Below are 25044 nucleotides of genomic sequence, written 5' to 3'. Positions count from 1 at the left end.
TTTTTATAATTGTACTGTCTTTTTAGCTTGTTATATGACCAGGCCTGCCTACTCTAATGGAAACATAGCTAATTAGTTTAGTTTTATAGCTCATGTAGTTACAGAGGCCATTTAACCTAGCTAAGCTAAAGATGGTTGGCTAACAGTTAACTTAAACCAGATATAGAACACTAACTTAGCTAGCTAACGGTTTAAGCAGATACAAGAAAGCCGGTTCCCTAGCTAACTAAATGTTAAACCAGATACAGAAAACATGTTAGTTAGCTAGCTAATGGTTAAACAAGCTATAGATTGCCAGTTAGCTAGCTAACTGTTAAACCAGATATAGACAGCAGTTAGCTAGCTAACAGTTAAACCAGCTATAGAAAGCCAGTTAGCTAGCTAACGGTCAAACCAGATACAAGAAATTCGGTTAGCTAGCTAAAGGTTTAACCAGATACAGAAAGCCTGTTAGCTAGCTGCATATTTTATGGAAATATTCTGAAATTCTGCCATATGTTATTACTAATTTCAAGAAGAAATTAATTACTGCAGCGTAATATTTCATTATATAATAAAATAATTGTATATTGGGTTGTCAGTATGTGTTCTTTTGCTTTATTGATATGGTGTCAGATTTATCTGAAAAGCAAATTTTCACTAGAAAGCACCACATAAACACCATTTTCAGTCAGGCACATTGAAAATTTCAATATAGCATGAACTGATGGAGTTATGATGTAAATGTGCTGGGAACAATGTCAAATATTAATGTACTTTTTGTATGTTAATTCTGAAAAAAATAATTTTTAAATAGTTACAACACTGCACATGAATTCAGTGTCTTCCACACGACAGTAGTGTAGTAAATGCTGGCAGCAGGTGAGTGCCATGCTGATGAATTATGTTTATAAGTAGTAGTAAAGGTGGGTTCTGTGTAAGAGCAAAGGGATTGGTGGTGCTGCAGGTATTGAATTTTAAACACTACAGTGTTTTTATTTTTTATCAGGTTTTGACAAATTGGTGCTGACACCTGGTTCATTATAATCTGTGTTTCAGTGTCGTGGTCATGCTTTAAACTGAGTGGAGTAGAGAGTGTCAGGTCCCGTGTCCAGTTCTGTGTGAAGAGCAGTAACATCAGTATGGACCATCAGAACTTCAGCAGTGGAGAAGGATTACCTGACTCGTGAGTTACTTTATAATCATAAAATATAATAATTAAAAGCAGCTTCAAATTCAATGTTATAAGGAGAATAATGTCTCTCTGGGCTCGGCACACTGGGTTCTGAAAATGTTTTAAATTAAAGTTGTGTTTAATCTGTCATAATCAGATCACAGTGAATTGATAATGTTATGATCTACTCTTGCTGGTTATCAGCAGTCAGATACAGCAGGATTCTGTTGGTTTAACTACAGTACGCTATACAACACTTTTAATACCAACTGAGTGGAAACCAGTGATCTTAAGATATCTGTTTTCAATCTGAATTGGTAATTGTGAGGTATAATTGTCTTAAGATATGCAGGCATGCAGAGCAAAACCTCCAGAACACAGTTGTGCGTCCATGAAGCGCAACCACTTTATGGAGCTGCCTAATAATTATTTTAGTAAGGAAGAAAGAAGCTCTGATTTGAGGTGAGAAACATGCTGACCCCTGCCAGTTTTTCTTGTCCACTATTTCCATTGGGTGTACTGCAACATCAGTGGGATTTCCATTTAACCAGGTATTTGTGAATTATGGAAATCCAAATACAATTTCTGAAAGAAAACAGGCCAAAATTAGAAAAAAGAATTATTTCCTGCTATGATGAGGTGGAAGAGTTGCACTATCACGAAAGTCAGATTGTCAGTAATAGAAAAACATTTTTCAAATGAACAATGACACAATTAGCTGTCTGGTGATGAAGTGAATAGTTTAATTAATTTCATTATTACAGTTTACAGCATATACACAATAACTAACTGATTTTATGCTCAAACCAAACAGTTCCCTACTACCCTATACTCCACACAAGTCTCCATCTTGTATAAAGAAGTGGTGATTATCAGTTGGCACGAGTGGCTGGTGACTGGACCGGAAACGGCTGGTTCGATGACATCCAGGTTTTCAAAAGTTATTTTAGATATTCTGAATTGATGAATCCAAAGCTCTTTTGAAATATGGCTCTGCACTGCTGTCCCAGAACAGCCTGATTCACTACCAGGTGGCTCACTGCTTGTCTTGTGTGGGGTCTTTAAACATCAGATAACACATCCACAAAAAGTAGACTCTAAATCTCTGAAAAGATGATTTTGCTTAAGCAGGTGGTTAAATCTCTTTATTCCACTTGCTTCAGTGCTGTTCCTAATTCTGGTGGGATACATCATGTAAAATTTCTTGTCCCTGAACCCACTAAAACGAATGTAAAAAGGTGTCTAATTTTGCTTTTATGTCTGCTGTTAAAAACCTGTGACATTGATGTACATTTATATTATTTTTTTTCTCACATCTCATTTGCAGACTTCAGACATTCAGAGCAGAACCTCCAGAGCCCAGCTATGTATCTATGAAGAGCAGCCACTCGATGATTGAGCCTCTTAAATTCAGTAATGAAAGAATGGGCGCTGACCTGAGGTGAGTTTACTCAAGTGAGGAGAAGCAGAGAGACCAAAATGTAACAAAGTGCAGAATAAACACTAAAGCAGAGCTTCTGTTGTTCCTGCTGTCAGTAACCTGCTGTTTACTGGATGAGAGGTGACTAATAGGTTGAATTATATACATATACATACAGTGGTGTGAAAAAATGTTTGTCCCCTTCCTGATTTCACACTTAAATGTTATGGGACATCAAACCAATTTAAATATTAGTCGAAGACAACACAGGTAAACACAAAATGCTATTTTTAAATGAAGGTGTTTATTATTAAGGGAGAAAATAATCGAAACCTCCATGGCCCTGTGTAAAAAAGTGATTGCCCCCTAAACCTAATAGCTGGTCGGGCCACCCTTAGCAGCAACAACTGCAACCAAGCGCTTGCAATAACTTGCAATGAGTCTTTTACAGCGTTGTGGAGGAATTTTGGCTCCACTCATCTTTGCAGAATTGTTGTAATTCATCCACAATGGAGGGTTTTCGAGCAGAACGGCCTTTTTAAGGTCATGCCACAGCATCTCAATCGGATTCAGGTCAGGACATTGACTAGGCCTCTCCAAAATCTTCATTTTGTTTTTCTTTAGCCATTCAGAGGTGGACTTGCTGGTGTGTTTTGGATCATTGTCCTGCTGCAGAACCCAAGTTCCGTTTAGCTTGAGGTCACAAACAGATGGTCGGACATTCTTCTTCAGGATCTTTTGGTAGACAGCAGAATACATAGTTCCATTTATCACAGCAAGTCTTCCAGGCCCTGAAGCAGCAAAACAGCCCCAGACCATCACACTACCACCACCATGTTTTACTGTTTGTATACTGTTGATTTTCTGGAATGCAGTGTTTCTTTTACGCCAGATGCAGTGGTGCACACACCTTCCAAAGAGTTCAACTTTTGTCTCATCGGTCTACAGAATGTTTTCCCAAAAGTCTTGGGGATCATCAATATGTGTTCTGAAAAATTTAAACGAGCTATAATGTTCTTTTTGCTCAGCAGTAGTTTTCGTCTAGGAACTCTGCCATGCAGACCATTTTTGCCCAATCTCTTTCTGATGGTGGATACATGAACACTGACCTTAACTGAAGCAGGTGAGGCCTGCAGTTCTTTGAATGTTGTTGTGGGGTCTTTTGTGACCTCTTGGATGAGTCATTGCTGTGCTCTTGCGGTAATTTTGGGTGGCCGGACACTCCTGGGAAGGTTCACCACTGTTCCATGTCTTAACCATCTGTGGTTCGCTGGATTCCCAAAGCTTCGGAAATGGCTTTATAACCCTTTCCAGACTCATAGATCTCAATTACCTTCTTTCTCAATTGTTCCTGAATATCTTTGGATCTCGGCATGACGTGTAACTATTAGGATCTTTTGGTGGACTTTGCTTTGTCAGGCAAGTCCTATTTAAGTGATGTCTTGACTGAGAACAGGTGTGGCAATAATCAGGCCTGGGTGTGGCTAGAGACAGTGTATTCAGGTGTCAGAAAACACAGTGACGGTATGTTTTAACAAGGGGGCAATCACTTTTTCACACAGGACCCTGTAGGTTTGGATTATTTTTCTCCCTTAATAATAAAAACCTTCATTTAAAAATAGCATTTTGTGTTTAACTGTTTTGTCTTTGACTAATATTTAGATTAGTTTGATGTTCTGAAACATTTAAGTGTGACAAACATGCAAAAAATTAGGAAATCAGGAAGGGGTCAAACACTTTTTTACACCACTGTAGATGTATATATTTGTAAATAGTTTATTTTTATTTTTATGTTTTTGTTTACTTAAATGCCAATATAGCAGGAACAGGTATCCAACAGGACTTGGTAAAAAGTGGAATCTGGAGAAAGTAACAATGGGTAAATAAATTGGGTAATTAATAAATATTTTGAGCTGTCTATTATCTTAGTGTTTTATTATTTATTAACGAATCAACTAAACTAAACGCAAGTTCTGTATTGTAATATCTAGCTAACTGTCTTGTAAGTGTAAGTAACTATGAAGATTGGTACACAATGCTATTGCCGGATTATGTATTTTACCATCATAATCAGTTAAATGTTTTTGTGCATTAATGAACAAATTTCTCTGAACCCACTAAATCCAATGTCAAAAGCTGTCTATTTTTGCTTTATGTCTACTGTTAAAAACCTGTGACATTGTTTTACGTTTATTTTTATGTTTTTTTTCTCCACATCTCATTTCCAGAATGCAGACATTCAGAGCAGAACCTCCAGAGCCCAGCTGTGTATCTATGAAGAGCAGTCACTCGATGATTGAGCCTCTTAAATTCAGTAATGAAAGAATGGGCACTGACCTGAGGTGAGTTTACTCAAGTGAGGAGAAGCAGAGAGACCAAAATGAAACAATGTGCAGAATAAACAGTAAAGCAGAGCTTCTGTTGTTCCTGCTGTTAGTAACCTGCTGTTTACTGGATGAGAGGTGACTAATAGGTTGAATTATAGCCAGAATGCTGGAGACTGTGTGTTAACCTTTGTTAACTTTGTTAATCTTAAAACTTGGAGTCTTAGATTCTCAATGGTTTTACCATTTTATCTTTTAATCCTTTCACATAATAATAAGTAATAATAATAATAAATGGCAGGCCAAGAAAAATCTCAGATAAGCAGAGGAGAAGGACACAGACCAGCTCCAAAGACCTACATTATCATCTTGCACCATAAACAGAGTTGCGTGTGGTATGCTAAAGCTAAAGCACAATTGAAGAAGCCGGCTCCATTTTGAAATAATGTCTCTTTGGGCTCGGCACACTGGCAACCAAGTGAATAACATTAGTGAAGCGGGCAGGACAACTGCAGAACGCTGCATAACCAGAGTTACATTTGTGTAAAATCCTGTAAAATGACTCTATCACCTTAGTCCACATAGTTATTTACTTTCAGTGATGGTTCTGTATCTGTCAGCTTGTAAACAAATTATGGAAATCCACATACAATTTCTGAAAGAAAACAGGCCAAAATTAGGAAAAAAATTATTTCCTGCTATGATGAGGTGGAAGAGTTGCAGTATCACTAAAGCCAGATTGTAAGTGATAGAAAAACTTTTTTCAAATGAACAATGACACAATTAGCTGTCTGGTGATGAAGTGAATAGTTTAATTAATTTCATTATTACAGTTTACAGCATATACACAATAACTAACTGATTTTATGCTCAAACCAAACAGTTCCCTACTACCCTATACTCCAAACAAGTCTCCATCTTGTATAAAGAAGTGGTGATTATCAGTTGGCACAAGTGGCCGGTGACTGGACCGGAAACGCCTGATTCGACGAAATCCAGGTTTTCAGAAGTTATTTTAGATATTCTGAAATGATGAATCCAAAGCTCTTTTGAAATATGGCTCATTAATGCCACACAGTTGGCAGGCAACCTTTGTACTGATCCTCCTAATTACAGCCACCTTTAAGCAAACACTGGAAATCTAAGCTGATTTCTGGAGATGTATATGTGTACATACATGTACATAAATGTATATATTTGTAAATAGTTTATTTTTATTTTTATGTTTTTGTTTACTTAAATGCCAGTATAGCAGGAACAGGTATCCAACAGGACTTGGTAAAAGTGGAATCTGGAGAAAGTAAACAATGTGTAAATAAATTGGGTAATTAATAAATATTTAGAGCTTTCCATTATCTTAGTGTTTTATTATTTATTGGTACACAATGCTATTGCCGGATTATGTATTTTACCATCATAATCAGTTAAATGTTTTTGTGCATTAATGAACAAATTTCTCTGAACCCACTAAATCCAATGTCAAAAGCTGTCTATTTTTGCTTTACGTCTACTGTTACAAACCTGTGACATTGTTTTACGTTTATTTTTATGTTTTTTTTCTCCACATCTCATTTCCAGAATGCAGACATTCAGAGCAGAACCTCCAGAGCCCAGCTATGTATCTATGAAGAGCAACCACTCGATGATTGAGCCTCTTAAATTCAGTAATGAAAGAATGGGCGCTGACCCGAGGTGAGCACTTAGGCCAATGTCCACTTTTTACTGGTGGGTCTGCAGTAACCAGTAATAATAAAATTGATAAGATACACTGGAAGTCAGTAATCAGTTAATTGTTTCTGTAAATTAATGCACAAATTTCTCTGAACCCACTAAATCGAATGTGAAAATGTGTCTGTTTTTGCTTTTATGTCTACTGTTAAAAACCTGTGACATTGTTGTACATTTATTTATTTATTTTTTTCTCCACATCTTATTTCCAGACTGCACACATTCAGAGCAGAACCTCCAGAGCCCAGCTGTGTATCTATGAAGAGCAACCACTCGATGATTGAGCCTCTTAAATTCAGTAATGAAAGAATGGGCACTGACCTGAGGTGAGTTTACTCAAGTGAGGAGAAGCAGAGAGACCAAAATGTAACAAAGTGCAGAATAAACACTAAAGCAGAGCTTCTGTTGTTCCTGCTGTCAGTAACCTGCTGTTTACTGGATGAGAGGTGACATAATTTTTTATCTTTTTACTGGTGGGTCTGCAGTAACCAGTGATAATAAAATTGATAAGATACACTGGAAGTCAGTAATCAGTTAGTAGTTTCTGTAAATTAATGCACAAATTTCTCTGAACCCACTAAATCGGATGTGAAAGGGTATCTGATTTTGCTTTTATGTCTACTGTTAAAAACCTGTGACATTGTTCTACATTTATTTTATTTTATTTTGTCCACATCTCATTTCCAGACTCCAGACATTCAGAGCAGAACCTCCAGAGCCCAGCTATGTATCTATGAAGAGCAGTCACTCGATGATTGAGCCTCTTAAATTCAGTAATGAAAGAATGGGTGCTGACCTGAGGTGAGTGCAGATGGAGTCACTGTGCATCGTTCACTATTCACTATTCAGTGCACTTTACACAAGGAGAGGCTGTATGGGAGAGAAATGCAGTAGAAGCCTTTTCTGCACCACAAACAGAGTCACTTGAGGTATGCTAAAGCTAAATAAAGCACATGTGGAGAAGCAGCTTCATTTTGGAATAAGGTGCTGTGGACTGATGAAACTAAAATCGAGTTATTTAGAGGGCGGTTATTTATGCATGGAGTAAAAAGTGTTAACTGTTAATGCGCATGCGTGTCCCACGGGGGAGGAGTTGTTCTGAGGGAGAGCGATGTAATGGCGGTGGTGTGAATACGGAGAAGTAAAGTTTGGAGTTCGTTTAAAACGCGTGTCGTCTTTGTGCACTAACATTGGTAGCAGAGGATGGCAGCACACAGCTACAAAGTGCCGCCTCCGTTTGATGAAAACAAGTCGGATTATGAAAGTTGGAAGAATGAAATCAAGATCTGGAAGCTAGTTACTGAGCTGGACCAGAGGAAACAGGCGCTAGCAGTAACCCTGTCTCTAACTGGAAAAGCGAGGTCTATAGCACTGGAAATATCCGCGGAGGATTTGAACAAAGACAATGGATTAACAACGCTTTTGCCGAAATTGGACACGGTGTACTTGAAAGAGGAGAAAGACCGTCAGTACGATGCTTATACGGAGTTTGACAACATCAGAAGAGATAGCAACGTTACCATGATGGATTACATTGTTGAATTCGAACGGGTATACAACAAAATGAGTAAGTTGAAAATGAAACTACCCGATGCTGTTCTCGCATTTAAATTACTTGATACTGCTGGACTTAAAGTTAAAGACAAACAATTAGCGCTTACCGCTTGCTCTGATGTAACATTCAGTAGCATGAAATCAGCCTTGAAAAGGATATTTGGCGATAATTCTAGTGCTAGTGCATCGACTGATCCTGACTGTGCGTACTTCACAAGATTTACTGGAAAAAAGGACAAGTCAAGCCCTCAAAGTCAAACTCCTGTGCTACCTGGGTCAAACCCATTAGACAAATATGGAAGAAGATCGCGTTGTGCTATCTGTCAGAGTACTTACCACTGGGCAAAGGACTGTCCTCACAAAACTGAACAGGCAAGATTAACAGAAAGTGTTGAGAGCCACACAGAAGATATTGATGAGTGTCACATAACTTTGTTCTCAAAAGAAACATTGTCTGAAGCAGAGATATTCATGGTAGAGGCTTTAGGATCAGCTGTAATTGACACTGCCTGCACCAGAACAGTTTGTGGAGAAAAATGGTTTGACAACTATGTTAATGGACTGAAGCAGAGCGAGCTTGAGACCCAAACCAGTGCCAAAGCGTTCCGATTTGGAGATGGTAGACTTGTTCATTCCACAAAACGTGTGATAATTCCAGCTGTGATCGGTCAGACTAGGGCTGAACGATTAATTGCATTTGCGATAATCTCGCGATATTTTAAAACGCGATTCTCTAACCGCACTGGCTGCGATTTGACTGGTCACGTGACTTGGGAGCGAGCCAAGCCGAGGACGAGCGGAGCATACCCGAGCAGAAGGCAGGGAGGTGGAGAAGTGAAGTCAACACAGCGCACTTTAGGGCGTTTTCACACCAGCACTATTTGGTCCGGTTAAAGCGAACTCTGGTCCGTTTGTAACTTCAGTGCGGTTCGATTGAGCAGGTGTAAAAACAGTAATCGCACTCGGGTTCGGATCAAAAGAACCGGACCGAGACCACCTCCTCTAGGTACCAAACGAACTCTGGAGCGGTTCGCTTGTGGTGAGAACGTGATCCGGTCTCGATCGGATCCACCTATTAAATATAAGCCATTTATTTGAGCTAAACTGCTGATAAAGCAAGCATAGTTTAAACTAATATATTAGCCAGATAACGCTAACTACCACAGCTGTGAACAAACACTGTGTCCAGGCACGTGCTGCATTCACTGCTCTGTTTATTATGTATAAATCTGCGCTGCATTCATAGCTCACAGCCGCGTGACTCTGTGTATTATGTATAAATCTGCGCTGCACGCAGAAACACTGTGTTTGAAAGTGCAGTGTTTCAGCGTTCAGTGTTAAAGCACAGATATTTGAGCTGAAGCACAAAATCTTCTCGCTGTATTTACTTTTTTTGTATATTTATATTTAATGTCCTCCCGTGTCAGACAGCTCTGACCAATCAGAGGACACAGGCTGCTCGCGTGGTTTATTGATGCGCATTTTGGTGCGTTTACATTTATGCCTATGGGAAACCAGACCGAACAGAGCGAGAAAACACTCCAAGTAAACGAACTCATTAGAAACGAACTACAGGTGTGAAAACGCCCTTGTTTCACAATGGCTTCAGGCTCGACAGAACACATCAGTTGTGTAGAATTACTTTGGCTTTAAAAAAGAAGATGCTGCTCAACGTCAGGTACTGTGCTAAACGTGCCTTGCTACTGTTGCTACGACGTGAGGTAACACTACAAACCTTTTTCAGCATTTAAAAAAACACCACAAAGCCTCGTGTGGTATTTGCAAGGCTAAAATGCCAACGACCAGTGCTGCATCTTCAAATACAGAAAATAACGAGTTGGTTAAAGCAGATTCTCTTTATGTTTTTTGCACTTTAATTTTTCATGATGTTACTAGCTGGAGAGCAGTAAGTTAAAGTAAGTTAACAATCTATTGTTTTTCCTAATTTAAAAAAAATGGTGAAAAGGAAAAGCTATTTATGTATTTATTTTTCTATAAAAAAAAACAAATGGTGAAAAGGAAAAGCATAGATTTTTTTGCTTTATTGTTATCTGTGCTTTAAATAAATCTGACATTGTTTATTATTAAACAGATTGATTTATTGCTTCTGTTGTTGAAAAATACTTGAGAAGACAAAAAAAATTGCATTTTAAATCGCAATCGCAATTTATAGATAAAAAATTGCAATTAGATTATTTTCCAAAATCGTTCAGCCCTAGACACAATGCATCATTTAGGAGCAGTCATGTCGCAAGTTGATCCAGCAGTCTTCTACTGGTTAGATGACTCCTCCAACGGGAGTACTTAGCTGTCATGTGGATGATTTTATCTGGGGAGGTTCTGAAAGATTCGCCACAAAAATCATACCACAGTTAAAAGCAGCTTTTCAAGTTGGACGGGAAGAACACAACACCTTCAGCTATATTGGAATGGAGTTCTCCTCTCTGAATGACACAGTACAGGTACAGCAGAGCATGTACATCAAGAATCTCCAGCCCATTCCAGTGAACCCGACTAGAGCTGCTGAGCGAGATACTCCCCTAACAAATCAAGAAATTGACATGCTTAGATCAAAAATTGGCCAAATATTGTGGGTAGCAAGACAAACAAGGCCAGATGCAATGTGTGATGTATCCATCTTAGCATCCAGTATGAAAGCTGCTACTGTTCAAAGTCTGCACTCTGTAAACAAACTGATCCAGAAACTCAAATCTGATGAAGTGACCTTGAAATTCCAGCACCTAGGCAAAGACAGTTCCTTACAGCTTGTCGTGTTCAGTGATTCATCAATGGGCAACCTTCCTGATGGTGGCACTCAGGGTGGTCATCTAATCATGCTCATGGGAGAGAATGGAAGATTCTCACCTATATGCTGGCAGTCGAAAAGAATAAGAAGAGTGGTGAGAAGTACCCTTGCAGGGGAGACTCTGGCCCTTGCAGATGGCATTGATAATGCAATATTTCTGGCCACACTCTACTCAGAACTTACTGTAGGTGACTGCAAGCACAGAGGCTTACCCATAATATGTATAACTGACAGTCACTCACTCCTGGATGCTATAAAGTCAACCAAACCAGTTACAGAGAAGAGACTACGGCTTGAAATTAGCAATATCAAGGAGCTCATCCAGTCCGGAGTCATTCGACACATCATGTGGTCAGCGACCAAAGACCAGCTTGCTGGCTGCTTGACAAAGAAAGGAACGTCAGCTCTACTCCTCCTAAAGGCCTTCAGCGAAGGTGTATGGCACCTCAAGAAATAAGAGAACAAGACAGCCGTTTAATGGACTAAAAACATTTTGAAGGCAGTATTTTTATTTTTTTTTCCTTTGGACAGTATTACACTTGAGTTTTTTTTTTTTTTTTTTAAAGGGGAGTTTGTTAACTGTTAATGCGCATGCGTGTCCCACGGGGGAGGAGTTGTTCTGAGGGAGAGCGAAGTAATGGCGGTGGTGTGAATACGGAGAAGTAAAGTTTGGAGTTCGTTTAAAACGCGTGTCGTCTTTGTGCACTAACAAAAAGAACTCAGCAACTAAGACAAACAATTTACTAGAAAGGTGAAATATAGGAAGGTTTACTAAACACTAAACACTGCTCAAAATCTACTAAAGCATTCATGCAGAGGAACAAGTACAATGTTCTGGAATGATCATCTCAGATCATCTCAGTCCCCAGACCTGAATATTATTTTAAATCTGTGGTGTGATTTAAACCGGGCTGTTCGTGATCAGAAACCATCAAACCTGAATGAACTGGAGATGATTAATAAAGAAGAATGATCCAAAATACCTTCAACCAGAAGCCAGACTCTCATTGGAAGCTACAGGAAGCGTTTAGAGCAGGGGTGGGCAATTCATTTTTCCAAGGGGCCACACAATTAATGGATTTAGAGGACCAGACTAATTTTAACTCGGTTCTGCCCAATACATATATACTGTCGACCTACACAGCATCTGTAATAAACCCTTTTTATATAAACAAAAACAGTAAATAAGTTACAATGATACAATAAAGTGCAACTAATTATATAATTATTTAATAAACATATGATGGTTAATTTTAGAAAATGCTGCATTGTTTTGACTAGCACCATAACCTGACATAAAATACCATGTTTTTCTAAGACCAACATCCCTTTAACTTAATAAAGAACAGTAAATGAAAACATTACAGCGATGCAATGAAAATGTTGAGCACGTAATTATTTAAATATTTAACAAATATTTATATAAAAATGTTTAGAAAATTTGCAACATTAACAGTGTTTATGAACTAGTAGCAGTGTCAGCTACACAACTTTACACAAAAAAAGACCAACATCACTTAACTTTATACTTTATATGTTTGTTCTACCTCAGTTTTTTATTTGTGTTCAGTGAGAGAAATCTAACCTGTTTTAAGTGCATTAAAATCATTCTGAATATCTGAAGTGGAAATGTGGAGGACAGCACACAAGTGATTAAATCTGTTTTATATAGAAACAAATATAGGTTTCTCCTGAGTCTGATTTCCTGCTTCTCCAAAATGATACAGTAATATCACTTGTTACATCTTAAATATATGAGAAGGAGATGTTTATGAATTTAGTGGTGTGATATAATAACCCTTTGATTTTCATGTTTTATAGGACTCTAAACTCTTGTCTTCAAGGCTTCAGTGGTATCATTTGATAACCATTTGATTTGCTTATTTTATAGGATAAATAGTTCTAAAATGTTACACTGATAGGTTGCTGTCTTTCTGGTGCATATTAGTTTATTACACATGGTTAAATCATGTTTATTTAGCTAGTTTCTGTTACATTTTCAGTCTCTGAACGAGAAGCACTCCGCTGTGCACGCGGCTAACATATAGACGCACACACAAGTTTTTGGTGCGGATAGTGCGATTTACTCTTCCCTCTTCTACTCTTACCAACAATCTTCCGTGGGCCGTACAATGACCTGGTCTGCTGTTATTTCTGCAAAAGGAGGATCTACAATTTATTGACGTAATTTTTCTGTTGAGGTGCCCAAACTAATGCACGTGCCTATTTTTTAAAAAGAATTATTGCACACTTTCCTGAGTGGTGTGATGGCTGCGTGGTCCCATGGTGTTTAAACTTGCATATTATTGTTTGAATAAATAATTTTGGTGCCTTATAATGTTTGGAAATTGCCCCCAATCATATCTACATTTTTAGTTTTCTGATGTTTTGACTGATTACTGTAGATTTTTCCAAGAAATCAAGTAGAGACAAATAGGCCTTAAGGTATGCCTTAAAATACTGCTTAAATATGCTTTATTCTAATTCTCACACTAATTTTACCCATTTTGTCTTTCTCTCTCTAGCTGTGGAAGGGACGTTCCTTTTCAAGATCAGTGCAGGTGTGGAGTGTGTGAGCAGATTCAGACAGATCCAGTCTCTATCACCTGTGGACACACGTTCTGTAGGCAGTGCATTAACAGCTACTGGGGCCAGTCTGCTCCATCAGGAGACTTCGCTTGTCCCCGGTGCAAAAAGAGATCTAAAACACGTCCAGTTCTGTATCCACTTATGGAGGAGCCCATGAAGCAGCATTACTGCCCACCAGTGAATGATGTCTTACCCACAGTCTTAGAGAAACACAGAACCAGTATGAAGAACAGGTACGAGAGCTTATTCGAGGGATTCAAAACACAGGAGAATAAAATTCTGCTGAACAGGATTTACACTCAGCTCTACATCATAGAAGGAGAGAGTGAAGGAGTGAATGAAGAACATGAAGTTCTACAGATGGAGAAAGAACTCTGGAAACAGCTGCAAGAAATACCCATTAACTGTTTAGATATATTTAAACCAGTTGAGGGAACTTTAGGTGGAATGGGAGCAGAGAACATTAGAGCTTGGATGGCTGAAGAAAGAAAAGAAGATGAAGGTAAAGAAGTGCAGAAACTCAGAACTGTGCTGACTAAAGGCATTGCTGGCATTGGAAAAACTGTGTCTGTGCAGAAGTTCATTCTGGACTGGGCTGAAGGAAAAGCCAATCAGGACGTAGATTTCATGTTTGTGCTTCCATTCCGAGAGCTGAACCTGATTAAAGGTGATCAGTACAGTCTTCATAGACTTCTGTGTGACTTCCACCCTGAGATCAAAGACCTGCACCCGAAGATCTATGACCAGTACAAAGCCGTGTTCATCTTTGATGGTCTGGATGAAAGCAGAATTCCACTGAACTTCTCAGACTGTGAGAAAGTATCTGATATAACGATGACATCATCAGTGGATGTGTTGATGACAAACCTCATCAAAGGAGAACTGCTTCCCTCCGCTCTCATCTGGATCACCTCCCGACCAGCAGCAGCCAATCAGATCCCTGCTCAGTTCATCAGCCGTGTGACAGAAATCCAGGGATTTAACGACTCCCAGAAGGAGGAGTACTTCAGGAAGAGAATCAGTGACCAAGAACAAGCCAGCAGCATCATCTCACACATCAGGACGATACGGAGCCTCCACATCATGTGCCACATTCCAGTCTTCTGCTGGATCTCAGCCACTGTGCTTCAGAGAATCATGAAACAAGGTAATACAGAAATCCCTAAAACACTGACTGAGATGTACTCCCACTTCCTGTGCACTCAGACGCTCATGAAGAGTGAGAAGTACGAGGGAAAAGACCAGAGAGATCTGATGGAACTGCTGGAGTCCAACAGAAAGATGCTTCTGAAACTGTCTGCTCTGGCTTTCAGACAGCTGATGAAGGGCAATGTGATGTTCTATGAAGAGGACCTGAGAGAGTGCGGCATTGATGTCACCGAGGCCTCTGTGTACTCTGGCATTTGCACCGAGATCTTTAGGGAGGAGTGTGTGCTTTACCAGAGGAAGGTCTACTGCTTTGTTCATCTGAGCTTTCAGGAGTTCCTGGCTGCTCTCTATGTGTTTCACTGCTATGTGAGTAAGAACCTGGAGGAACTGCAGTTTCTGAAGCCTAGGGGTGTTAAGTGGTCAGACAGTGTTCTGTTGGAAGAGCTGCTGAGAGGAGCTGTGCGTAAAGCTGTTAAGAGTGAGAATGGACACTTGGATCTGTTTCTCCGTTTCCTGCTGGGAATCTCACTGGAATCCAGTCAGCAGCTCCTACAAAACCTTCTGACACAAACAGTGAGCAGCTCAGAGAGCATCAAAAAAACAGTCCAGTACATCAAACGCATCATCCAATCAGAAGATCTTCCTTCTGAGAGATTCATCAACCTGTTCCTCTGTCTGACTGAAATGAAAGTCCAGTCTTTCTCCAAAGACATTCAGTCAAAAAAGAAGCTCTCCACCGGAGAGTGTTTAGCACTAGCCCATATGATCCTGATCTCAGAGGAGGTGCTGGACGAGTTCAACCTGAAGAATTACGCAACAACTGAGAAGGGCTTCTGGAGACTGATCCCAGCTGTGAGGAACTGCAGGAAGGCTGTGTGAGTGTTTTATTTAAATTAATGTATTTTATACTTTAATGATTATGGCTCAGAGGGTCAGACATGCATTACATTATGGGGGAGACACTGGCTGACAAATCCATAACAGAATATAAACAGTCAGTAATTTAGAGTGTACCTACAGTGCTGTGAAAATGTTTTGAAGTGATTTTTTTGTAGATCTTAAACATTTTCGTATAATTTTATACAAAGGAAAAATATTATTTAATTCATTTAAGAAGAATTTTATCATGAAATTTAACATGCCAATAGTTAACTAGAAGTTAACTATTTATAGGTATATGTTTGAGTAATATATATATATATATATATATATATATATATATATATATATATATATATATATATTATAAATATAAATATATAAATATATAAATTTATAAAGTCTTTACACTCTTCTGAAGCAATCTTTTGGGTTAAGGTCTAAAATATTTTAATTAGTGTAAATTCTCACTACCTTAGTCCCTGCCCACTTTCCCTAAAGTTTTCCTCTCATTTTGTAGCACTTTCAAAGTTGGCGTGAAGTTTCTGACATAATGTAGCATAGTTCAAAATGTGAATTAGAAATTCTCTGTGTTTTTATTGTTTTTTCTGTCTTGTAGATTATCTAGATGTAAACTCACCATGAACTCCTGTGAAACTCTCTGCACTGCTCTGAAATCAGTAAACTCACCACTGAAAGAACTGGATCTCAGTAAGTCTGAGCTGCAGGATTCTGGAGTGGAGCTAATCTCTGATGGGCTGAAGAGTTCAAACTGTAAACTGGAGATACTCAGGTGAGATTTCTGTCAGGTCATTTCTGAATTGAAATATCAGTGTTATTTACACATCCTGGATTGAAGAAGCGTCATGATTTTAAATAATTTTCTTTACAAAAATGAATAAAACTTGTCAGATTTTCTCCCATAGTCTAGCAACAGCGTCCCTACAGTTCAGTTCAGAAGTTAAATAACATTTTATCCATAATGAAATATGAATTGAATATTATAACTTACTCTCTCTCTTACCTCTTCCTACTCTCATCCTTCTGCCATACACACCCACACACAGAGGTCCTGCTCCAGTAAGGCCTTTGTTTCCTCCTCCACATGTTGAATGCTCTCTGGTAGTTGTTGTTCATTTCCTCCATTATAGCTCCTGGGTCAGAGCTTTATGTTCGGAGCTAACGCTCTCCCTGAAATGTGGAAAATTGTGGATACAGTGTTTAGATTTTACCAATACATGGATGTAACACACTGTGAGTCACTGTTATTTACCCACTCAAAATCCCACATATCTGAAACAGAGATGTAAAATGGCCAAATTCTGAAACCTCAAGGCTCCCAACCCACTAACAGGTGCCTTTAATGGCTAAATATAACACGAGCATGAAGACTAACTGAATGGATGAGCACCATGTGGAGAAAGGCAGAAGTGACATAGTGCTGCTACAACTTTTGCCTCTTAAAGCGAATGACAATTAGCGCACTGATTGGTTTTATTTCATGTTATGCCCAAAACACACCCATGATTAATGAAGAGAATTAGTACACACCTTTTGCTTGTTTCGAGGACTCCAGGTACTTAATTACAATGAAAATATGAAAGAAACGCCATTTTAGGTACATCACACAACAACATTGTCATTTTTTTATTATTTCTTTCAGACATAGACAAGAGATACTGACTGTCTCTCTCTTTCTTTCAGACTGGCTTCATGTAATCTTGGAGAACAGTCTTGTAAGTATTTGGGATCAGCTTTACACTCAGAAAACTCCTCCCTGAAAGAGCTGGACCTCACTAACAATGACCTTCAGGATTCAGGAGTGGAGCTGCTCTCTGCTGGACTGAAGAGTTCACATTGTAAACTGGAGATTCTGAGGTGAGAGTTATTCTATAATCATTTATAAAATTGTAACCATTTCTCCAGAACTCCAGGGCATTAGTTTTTCTTGATTTTACAGAATCAATTTAGTTCTGATTCACAAGATTCCAATTTGATTTGATTTCTGATTTGATATTAATTAATTCACATAAAAAAAAATCTGTTCAAATGTTTTGTTCAGATATTAGGACATTTTTTGAGAACGAATGCTGTAAATTGTAAAGGAACACTTAATCTACCATTATTAAAATAATTCCCTACTATTGACTCTTTACTGTTGATTCTAAACAGTGTACAATGATTTGCAAAAGTATTCACAACCCTGAATTTTTTTTTCACATTTTGTCACCTTTGGTCTCTGAATTCCTTGGTCTCAATGATGCTGTTTGTTCACTAGTGTTCTCTAACAAACCACTGAGGTCCTTACAGAACAGCTGTATTTATACTGAGACTAAATTACATACAGCTGGACTCAGCTGGATTTAAATAATTAAGATGATTGCACTGGACTTTATTAATGCCGGCCTTACACCTAATGATTTTCAAACGATTTCACAGTCACAGACACATTTCCAGAGTCGGGATAAAATCAGGAGAGTCTTGCTGGAGTCAAGCTGCAGTCGAGTCGCGGTCGCATCATTTCAATCGTTCAGTGATTAGGACTGAAAGTTTTAGTCAGTCGGTTTTGCGTCCTGGCGCTCAGATAAAATCAACCGTGTTCAATATTATCGTAAGTCTTGAGGCACAGCTCGCGCAAACAGTGACGTAAACAATGTCAACAACCAATAGGAAGAGAGCTGCGGGAAACTGCAAGAATATATTTCATGTGACTGTTTAGAAACAATTTAAAAAAGAACACATTTTGCAGGTAATAGGTCTTACAATTTTTTTACTTTACTATGTAGAGTATTTTAAAAACAGGTATTTTAAATCTTTATAAGTCATTATATTTTAAGTTATTGATAAGTTATTTTGCACTACTTTGTCTTATTGTGCAGTGTTATTTTTAATACAAACAAGTTTAATAATTACGCATTTTGCAAGAATGATGTTCTTTATTGCATTAATTCTGTCTTAAATAAGGCAAACGTACAGCAGTGAAACTGTGATTCTTTGCTTTACAAGGTTGTAGCAAAAAAGGGAAAAAAAGAAGCTTGTAGGCAGAGTTGAACACCAAATGTATGTCAAGATCTAACATTATGGCAGAAAAAATAAACCATTGATGGGAACAAAAGTTGTGAGTCTCTGATAAATCACAGTACTGATAATATACACATTATTTGTAACTTAATATGTAATATGTATTGTATGTAAACTCCACCAGATGCATGATTGGAAATAATCTCAGAAAGAATCTAGTTGCAGCTTTGCAGTTAGTGATAGTTAGTCTTTGCCAAATATTAGTCTGTGAGTAAAAAGTCTGTGACGTGTCTTAAATGTGAGAGGGTGTCAGACTTCAGTCTGTTAAAAGTCTTTTCAGTCTTGTAGTGTATTGACAGCTTTAGGGGTTTAAGAGTAAAGGAGTCTGAATACTTTTGCATGTCACACTTTTTCATATTTTTATTTGATTAAATTTTTTAAAACCATGTATCGTTTTCATTCTACTTCACAATAATGTGGTACTGTGTTTTGGTCTGTCACTTAAAATCTCAATAATATACATTTAACTTTGTAGTTCTTAGGTGACAAATTGTGGAAAATATAAAGGGGCATGAATACCAGTGGTGTGCAGTGAGGCCCTTCTAACCCTTCAGAGAAGGGGTGACAATAAGTGCAATAATAACATAATTTTTAATCAGGAAATATGTATCATAGTAAGTATTGTAAGTGTAAGAATTTATTTTATAAATTAACTAAAATAAAAAACAGCAACTAATTCTAAGCATTAGTCTGTGTTTTTTAGTTGCTACAGGACTCTTATCTGATTGACAGCGGAACTGACCAGTCAGAGCTTTTTAAAATGGCTTCTGCCCCCGCGTGTCTGCGTGGACCCTTCTGCTGATTTTGAGAAGGGTGTAGTAATGAATCTATTAGCAAAGTCAAAGCAAGTCTAACCAATCAGATTCATGATTTTCACTACGGGAGCGGGGCCATGGCTGTGTAACCCCTTCTCAGCACTGTGCTGAAGGTGTTACGCGTTGCTTAGTCATAAACGAAGCACATGCTGGATTAGTTCAATAGTTAGCGAACTGTCATGGAATTGCGGCTGCAAATCAGACAGATATTTTGTCATATTACATTAAAAAGCCTTTTTAAAGGCTGTCCTTCAATGTGAAACTAATTCACAATAATAGGCCGCCTGACTGGTGAGTTTGTGTGTGTACTAGGGTTGCAACGGTATGAGATTTTCACGGTATGATAACCGTCTCAGAAAATACCGCGGTATCACGGTTATCACGGTATCACAGTTTGTTACATATATTATTAAACTGACCCTTAAAGAAATTACAACAAAGGTTTTTTTGTTCAATTAACTATTTATTGTAGAAACCTGGAACAACTATATAGATAATGTCTCCTTAAAAAAAAAATAAACTGTACACCATTAGGTGAAGGAAACCAGGTTTTTCCACTACTCTTAAGGGCATTAAGGGTGTATAAAAAATAATAATAATAATAATAATAATAAAATAAATAAATATATATATATATATATATATATATATATATATATACACACACACACACACACACACACACACACGTCACACATTACATGTCCTCTAAGAAGTAAAGATCCTGTGTTTAAACTATTCAGTACAATATTTAAGTTTAAATTATTTAATATCTGATAAACTGAGCCTGGGTCAGTGTCTGATCAACTGTAAACGTCCGTTTTACTGCCAAGTTGGTATATAACCAGATACTGCAGAAAGAGGGGATTTATTTCTGACATGATCCTCACAATAGAGATTTCTATTTTAAGGCTTTCACACAGAGCCTGGTTTTAACATATGAAAAACAGGCACGTCAGAATTTGAAAATTAACGCATGTAAATGAATGGCGTCTTTCACATCCAGTCCGGCCAGGACCTTTACACGGACACGTGCATCCATCGTAGCACGCACTTCACGCCTGTACCTGCGTGCCCAAATTTCGGATAACTCAGCGCTTTTGCGGGCGCTTACCGCATGGGTTGTGCACGACTACAAAGAGGTTTTATTTATGTTCAGATTAAAATTATAAACTAAACACATACTTTGCGCTGCACGGCGGGGTGGTGTTCATGGAGATGGGAGAACAGGTTTGACGCATTTCCACCTTTAGCTGTGACTTTACGGCCACATTGATTACAAATCGGATAACCATCCTCGGGTGCGTTCGGCGGGTCTCTGAAATAGTCCCACACTGCTGATTTTAGTTTAGCCTTTTTTTAGGCGGACGGAGATTTGTTTAGTCTGATGCACTTTCTGCTGTTCTCACCGCTGTGTGCTGAGCAGCTGAAGCGGAGCAGAGTTGCGCATGCGCGGGTGAGTTTCTCCGCTGGCTTGCGTTTTACCGGTAATAAGCAAACACACACGGTATGATAACCGTGCATTTTAATACCATGGTATACCGTGAAACCGGTTACCGCTGCAACCCTAGTGTGTACTTAATGTTTTGGCTGCCCTGGCGAACTGTAGACATACAAATGAGTGATCTTTGTTGAACGTTGGTACTTGTGGGCAAATTAAGCATTTATTGTTGGGTCTATTGTATACTTTTGTAGTTTGTAGCTGTGTTTGTGGGCTGTTGATTTGTATTAAGTTAATATAACTAAGTCAAGAGAGAGAATATGTAGTTATTGTAATATTTATCTATGTGTCGGTCGGCCAGTGGCGGGGTGGGGGGGGTGGTTGCAGAAGTGGTACCCACTATATATTCACTGCACGCCGCTGATGAATACTTTTGCAAGTAATGTAAACACACACTCGACCTAGATTCTCACACACTGCCACAAAACTCAGAATTTGTTAGAATAGACAAATCTTTTGTCCCTGATGTGGCTCCATAGGAGTGTTAAATGTCCACACAACTCAAATAGAATCCCCATCTATCTGGTAGCCACTACCACGTCTTGCTTGAACCCTTTCCATGTACCTGCTGCCCAGTGTTTTACCTTACACCACAAGATAACACCTCACAACCTACACATGTGTAGGCCTTCTTAAGCTGTCCCATGAAGGAACACTTCATGATTAGTTTACAAACCGCTGTCTGCTGTGCATTAGAGCTGATTTATCTACTCTGATAGAGAACAGAAAGTTAACAGGTTGAGCAGTTCTGAGTGTTTTGCTGGTGTTTTGTGCTACAGGAGAGTTAGTTTTTTCTCTCCTCTCTGCAGATTGTCTGGATGTTTGGTCACAGAGGAAGGATGTTCTTATTTGGCTTCAGCTCTGAGTTTAAATCCATCACACCTGAAAGAACTGGATCTGACCTACAACCATCCAGGAGAGTCAGGAGTGAATCTGCTCTCTGCTCTACTGGAGGATCCACACTGCAGCCTGGAGACTCTCAGGTATGTTCAGCTTTGTAGATTGTTTTAAACGACTGTAATCTGTAGTCATCTGCTGTTACTGTGTTTTGTAAAGCTTTACAGATTATAGATCACAGTTAATAAAAGCTCTGCTGTGCTGTAATAATATACATAACAATACATTATAGTATATAATATCTGTGGGTTACGTTTATGTTCTGTTACTGTGTTTTAATTGGAGAAAGTAAATGAACCATCTGAAAGACACTAATGATTTGTTTAAGATTTATATAAAATTAATGAATACATATAAAACTGACTGAATCTTTGTTTAATCTGTTTTTTGGCAAATTTACTGAATTGGAAAATGTTATATCTCTTCACTGTGGTAGGTAATGACCTCTATTATGTATTTCTGGTACAGTATGTGACATTGTAGATAAAGGAGTGTTAAATGTCCGCACATCTTTGCAAATCCCCATATATCTGGCAGCCAATACCACGCCTTGCCCGAACCCTTTCCATGAACCTGCTGCCCAGTGTTTGACCTCATTCCACAAGATAACACCTCACGTCTTATACAGGTGTAGGCCTTCTTAAGCCATGAAGGAACACATAATAATTAGTTTACATACTGCTGTCTGCTGTGGATTAAAGCTGATTTATCCACTCTGATGGAGAACGCAAAGTTTACAGAAATTCTAAAACTTGGACGTGTGTAAAAATGTATGGGAGTGAATGGGAATAAGGAGAGATCAATATAATAATTCAAAACTGAGGTGAATTTGTTCTCAGGGTTCGGCTCTCAGATGTAATATTCAAAATGGTGTGCATCAGCTGAGCTAAAGTACATACGAACACGCATCAAAAAAGTAATGCGATAATTAAAAAAAAATGGGATGAAAATGCTTGTTACAGGGGAATACGTGCACACATCACACAATCAGACCAAACAATCTGGATTTGAAACAGTTTCAGCATCTTAAAATACTGGATGTGTGATGAGTTAAACAGCATAAATCCGGCAGAAAAATAAAACAAAGAAGAAGAATAAAAATCAGACAACAGTAGAACTAGTAGCTCTCTCACCACAAAGTCCTGTGTTTTAATTTGAGCTGGCCATCTGGAGGATCCTGATTACTGGTTTACTGCTGTAAAAATAAAAACTGTAATATATATATATATATATATATATATATATATATATATATATATATATATATATATATATATATATATATCTTTATTTTGGAATTTGGACAATTTATTGAAATGGGGAAATATTGTAAATGAACATCATCCTCTGTATTTAAAGACTGTATAGCTGTGAGTTAGCCAGAGGGACACTTGGTGTCAGCTGTTGTCGTGTTTTGGTGCTCTAAACCCTGACGGCTCTGCTGTCTCCTCTGAAGGACTCCTGTGTGAGCAGTGTGATCTTTTACACCAGCAGAGTGGAGAAGAACCGTGCTTAAAGTGTGTCTGTATTAAAGGACACTTAGGCTACGTTCATACAGAAGGTTTTGTTTGTTCTGCTGTCTTGTTTTTGATATTAGTCTGAACTAACCTGCATGTACAAAACCACTCTATAATATACTCTCCACTCAGCACAATTATTTAACACACAGCTATCCCCCATCTTTAATTATAAATTACCCACTAGTGATGCACTGATGTGGGAATTCTGGGGCGATGCCGATGTTCGATATTACATCTGTATATATCTGCCGACACTGGTGAACACATTTATCATTTACAGAGAGAATAGACACCTTGTATAACTTTATTACTTTTGGCCACCATCACGTAAATAAATACGTCAGCAAAAGTTGGTATGAAATATTGGCAGATGCCGATGTTTCTTAAAAACTATTATCGGTCGATACCGATATAATTCTGATATAATTGTGCATCACTAATACCCACATTACCATGCAGGTAACAAATCTGTGCCCCATATGAAGAAAAGATCTGATTTATATCAGGTTCACACAGGAAACATGATATTAAATCCCTGCTGTCTGTTCAGGTTTATTATTTCCCAGTAACACACCAGTAAAGGTCATGCTGGGAGTAACAGTGGGCCGATCACATAACATGAGTAGCCACTGATCCGGACCCGTTTCCTAATAGCTTTGTAGATTAAGACCATCTTTTAAATGTTAGAGAGAGTGTTTATTTAACAGTGATCTCTGTGCTAAGAGTCTAGGGCAGGGGAGACACAGCTGGCAGTGTTTGGCTGGTGTGGCTGCAGGATTTCATTCTAAACAACCAGCAGCTCCCCTGATAGCTAATTTTAACAGGATTAAGGTAGAAATGTGTTTGTTTCACTGAGTTACCTTCATAATTCACAGAAATGTTAAATAATTAAATGGCTTTTTTAAAACCAGGTCTACTAGTAACTGAGAAGTCAATAAAAGCATATGCATTATGGAATAGTTGGAATAACCTATACAATAAAGATTATATACAGGAACAAAGCATTTAAAAACACAGTTTAAGACAACAGAATGACAGATCTGGGCCTGAGAAATTACTATTACCATAGTTGACTCTGACACTCCTGTCCTGCTGGTACCTGTCTCTGTCTCAAACTCAATCTCCCATAATGCCCTTGACGCCACTGATCACATGCCTCTGTCCCGGTCTCAGTCACCTGATTTCTAAATTGCCTACACCTGTTTCCCTGAGTATATACACTTCCTTTTTTCACTCAGTCCTTGCTGAGTATTGTTAGCAGTTCCCTGCTCTACAAAGCCTTCTTCTGTATTGTGTATTTTATGGGTATGACCTTTTGGCTGTGTTCCTGTTGTCGAGTTTTGCCATGCCTTCTATATTGATTGCTGTGTTTTTGATCCTGTATCTCAATATGTTCTGTGAAGTGTATTTTTGCCTTATGTTCCTGAATTAGACTATTCTGACTACTCTTTCAGATTTATCCATTTTAGTAAAACAATTACGAAAAACTAAAATTAGAAAGGCATCTGGATCCTGAATGGTAAAGAATTAGGCTAAAATGTACCAGTTGCACATTTCAGCTGACCATGAGTTTATTTCTCTGAAATCTGGAACCACAGACTGATAACACCAGCCTTTATAATGTAAAT

General features: G+C 38.3%; 2 protein-coding genes across 3 annotated transcripts in view; one reads left to right on the top strand and one right to left on the bottom strand.

Annotated features, from left to right (window-relative positions):
• LOC111196209 (NACHT, LRR and PYD domains-containing protein 12) overlaps nt 1-25044 on the top strand; it is a 280945-nt gene that overhangs the window by 1079 nt on the left and 254822 nt on the right. Inside the window, exons 1-10 of one of the 2 annotated variants that reach the window (XM_049470069.1) lie at nt 1487-1615; nt 2481-2594; nt 4802-4915; nt 6476-6589; nt 6838-6951; nt 7313-7426; nt 13511-15598; nt 16222-16395; nt 17307-17480; nt 21809-21982. In XM_049470069.1, the coding sequence (XP_049326026.1) occupies nt 1500-1615; nt 2481-2594; nt 4802-4915; nt 6476-6589; nt 6838-6951; nt 7313-7426; nt 13511-15598; nt 16222-16395; nt 17307-17480; nt 21809-21982 (3296 nt within the window). In that variant the 5' untranslated portion in view covers nt 1487-1499. Of the gene's footprint in view, nt 1-1038; nt 1166-1486; nt 1616-2480; nt 2595-4801; nt 4916-6475; nt 6590-6837; nt 6952-7312; nt 7427-13510; nt 15599-16221; nt 16396-17306; nt 17481-21808; nt 21983-25044 lie in introns of those variants that run through there. The other variant, XM_049470066.1, reaches the window with a different exon arrangement.
• LOC111196208 (epidermal differentiation-specific protein-like) overlaps nt 1-25044 on the bottom strand; it is a 154310-nt gene that overhangs the window by 34027 nt on the left and 95239 nt on the right. The gene's annotated exons all lie outside the window — the stretch shown is intronic.

This window comes from Astyanax mexicanus, chromosome 21, assembly GCF_023375975.1.
Source record: "Astyanax mexicanus isolate ESR-SI-001 chromosome 21, AstMex3_surface, whole genome shotgun sequence".
Classification (NCBI taxonomy): domain Eukaryota; kingdom Metazoa; phylum Chordata; class Actinopteri; order Characiformes; family Acestrorhamphidae; genus Astyanax; species Astyanax mexicanus.
This window is presented reverse-complemented; position numbering and strand designations above follow the sequence as displayed.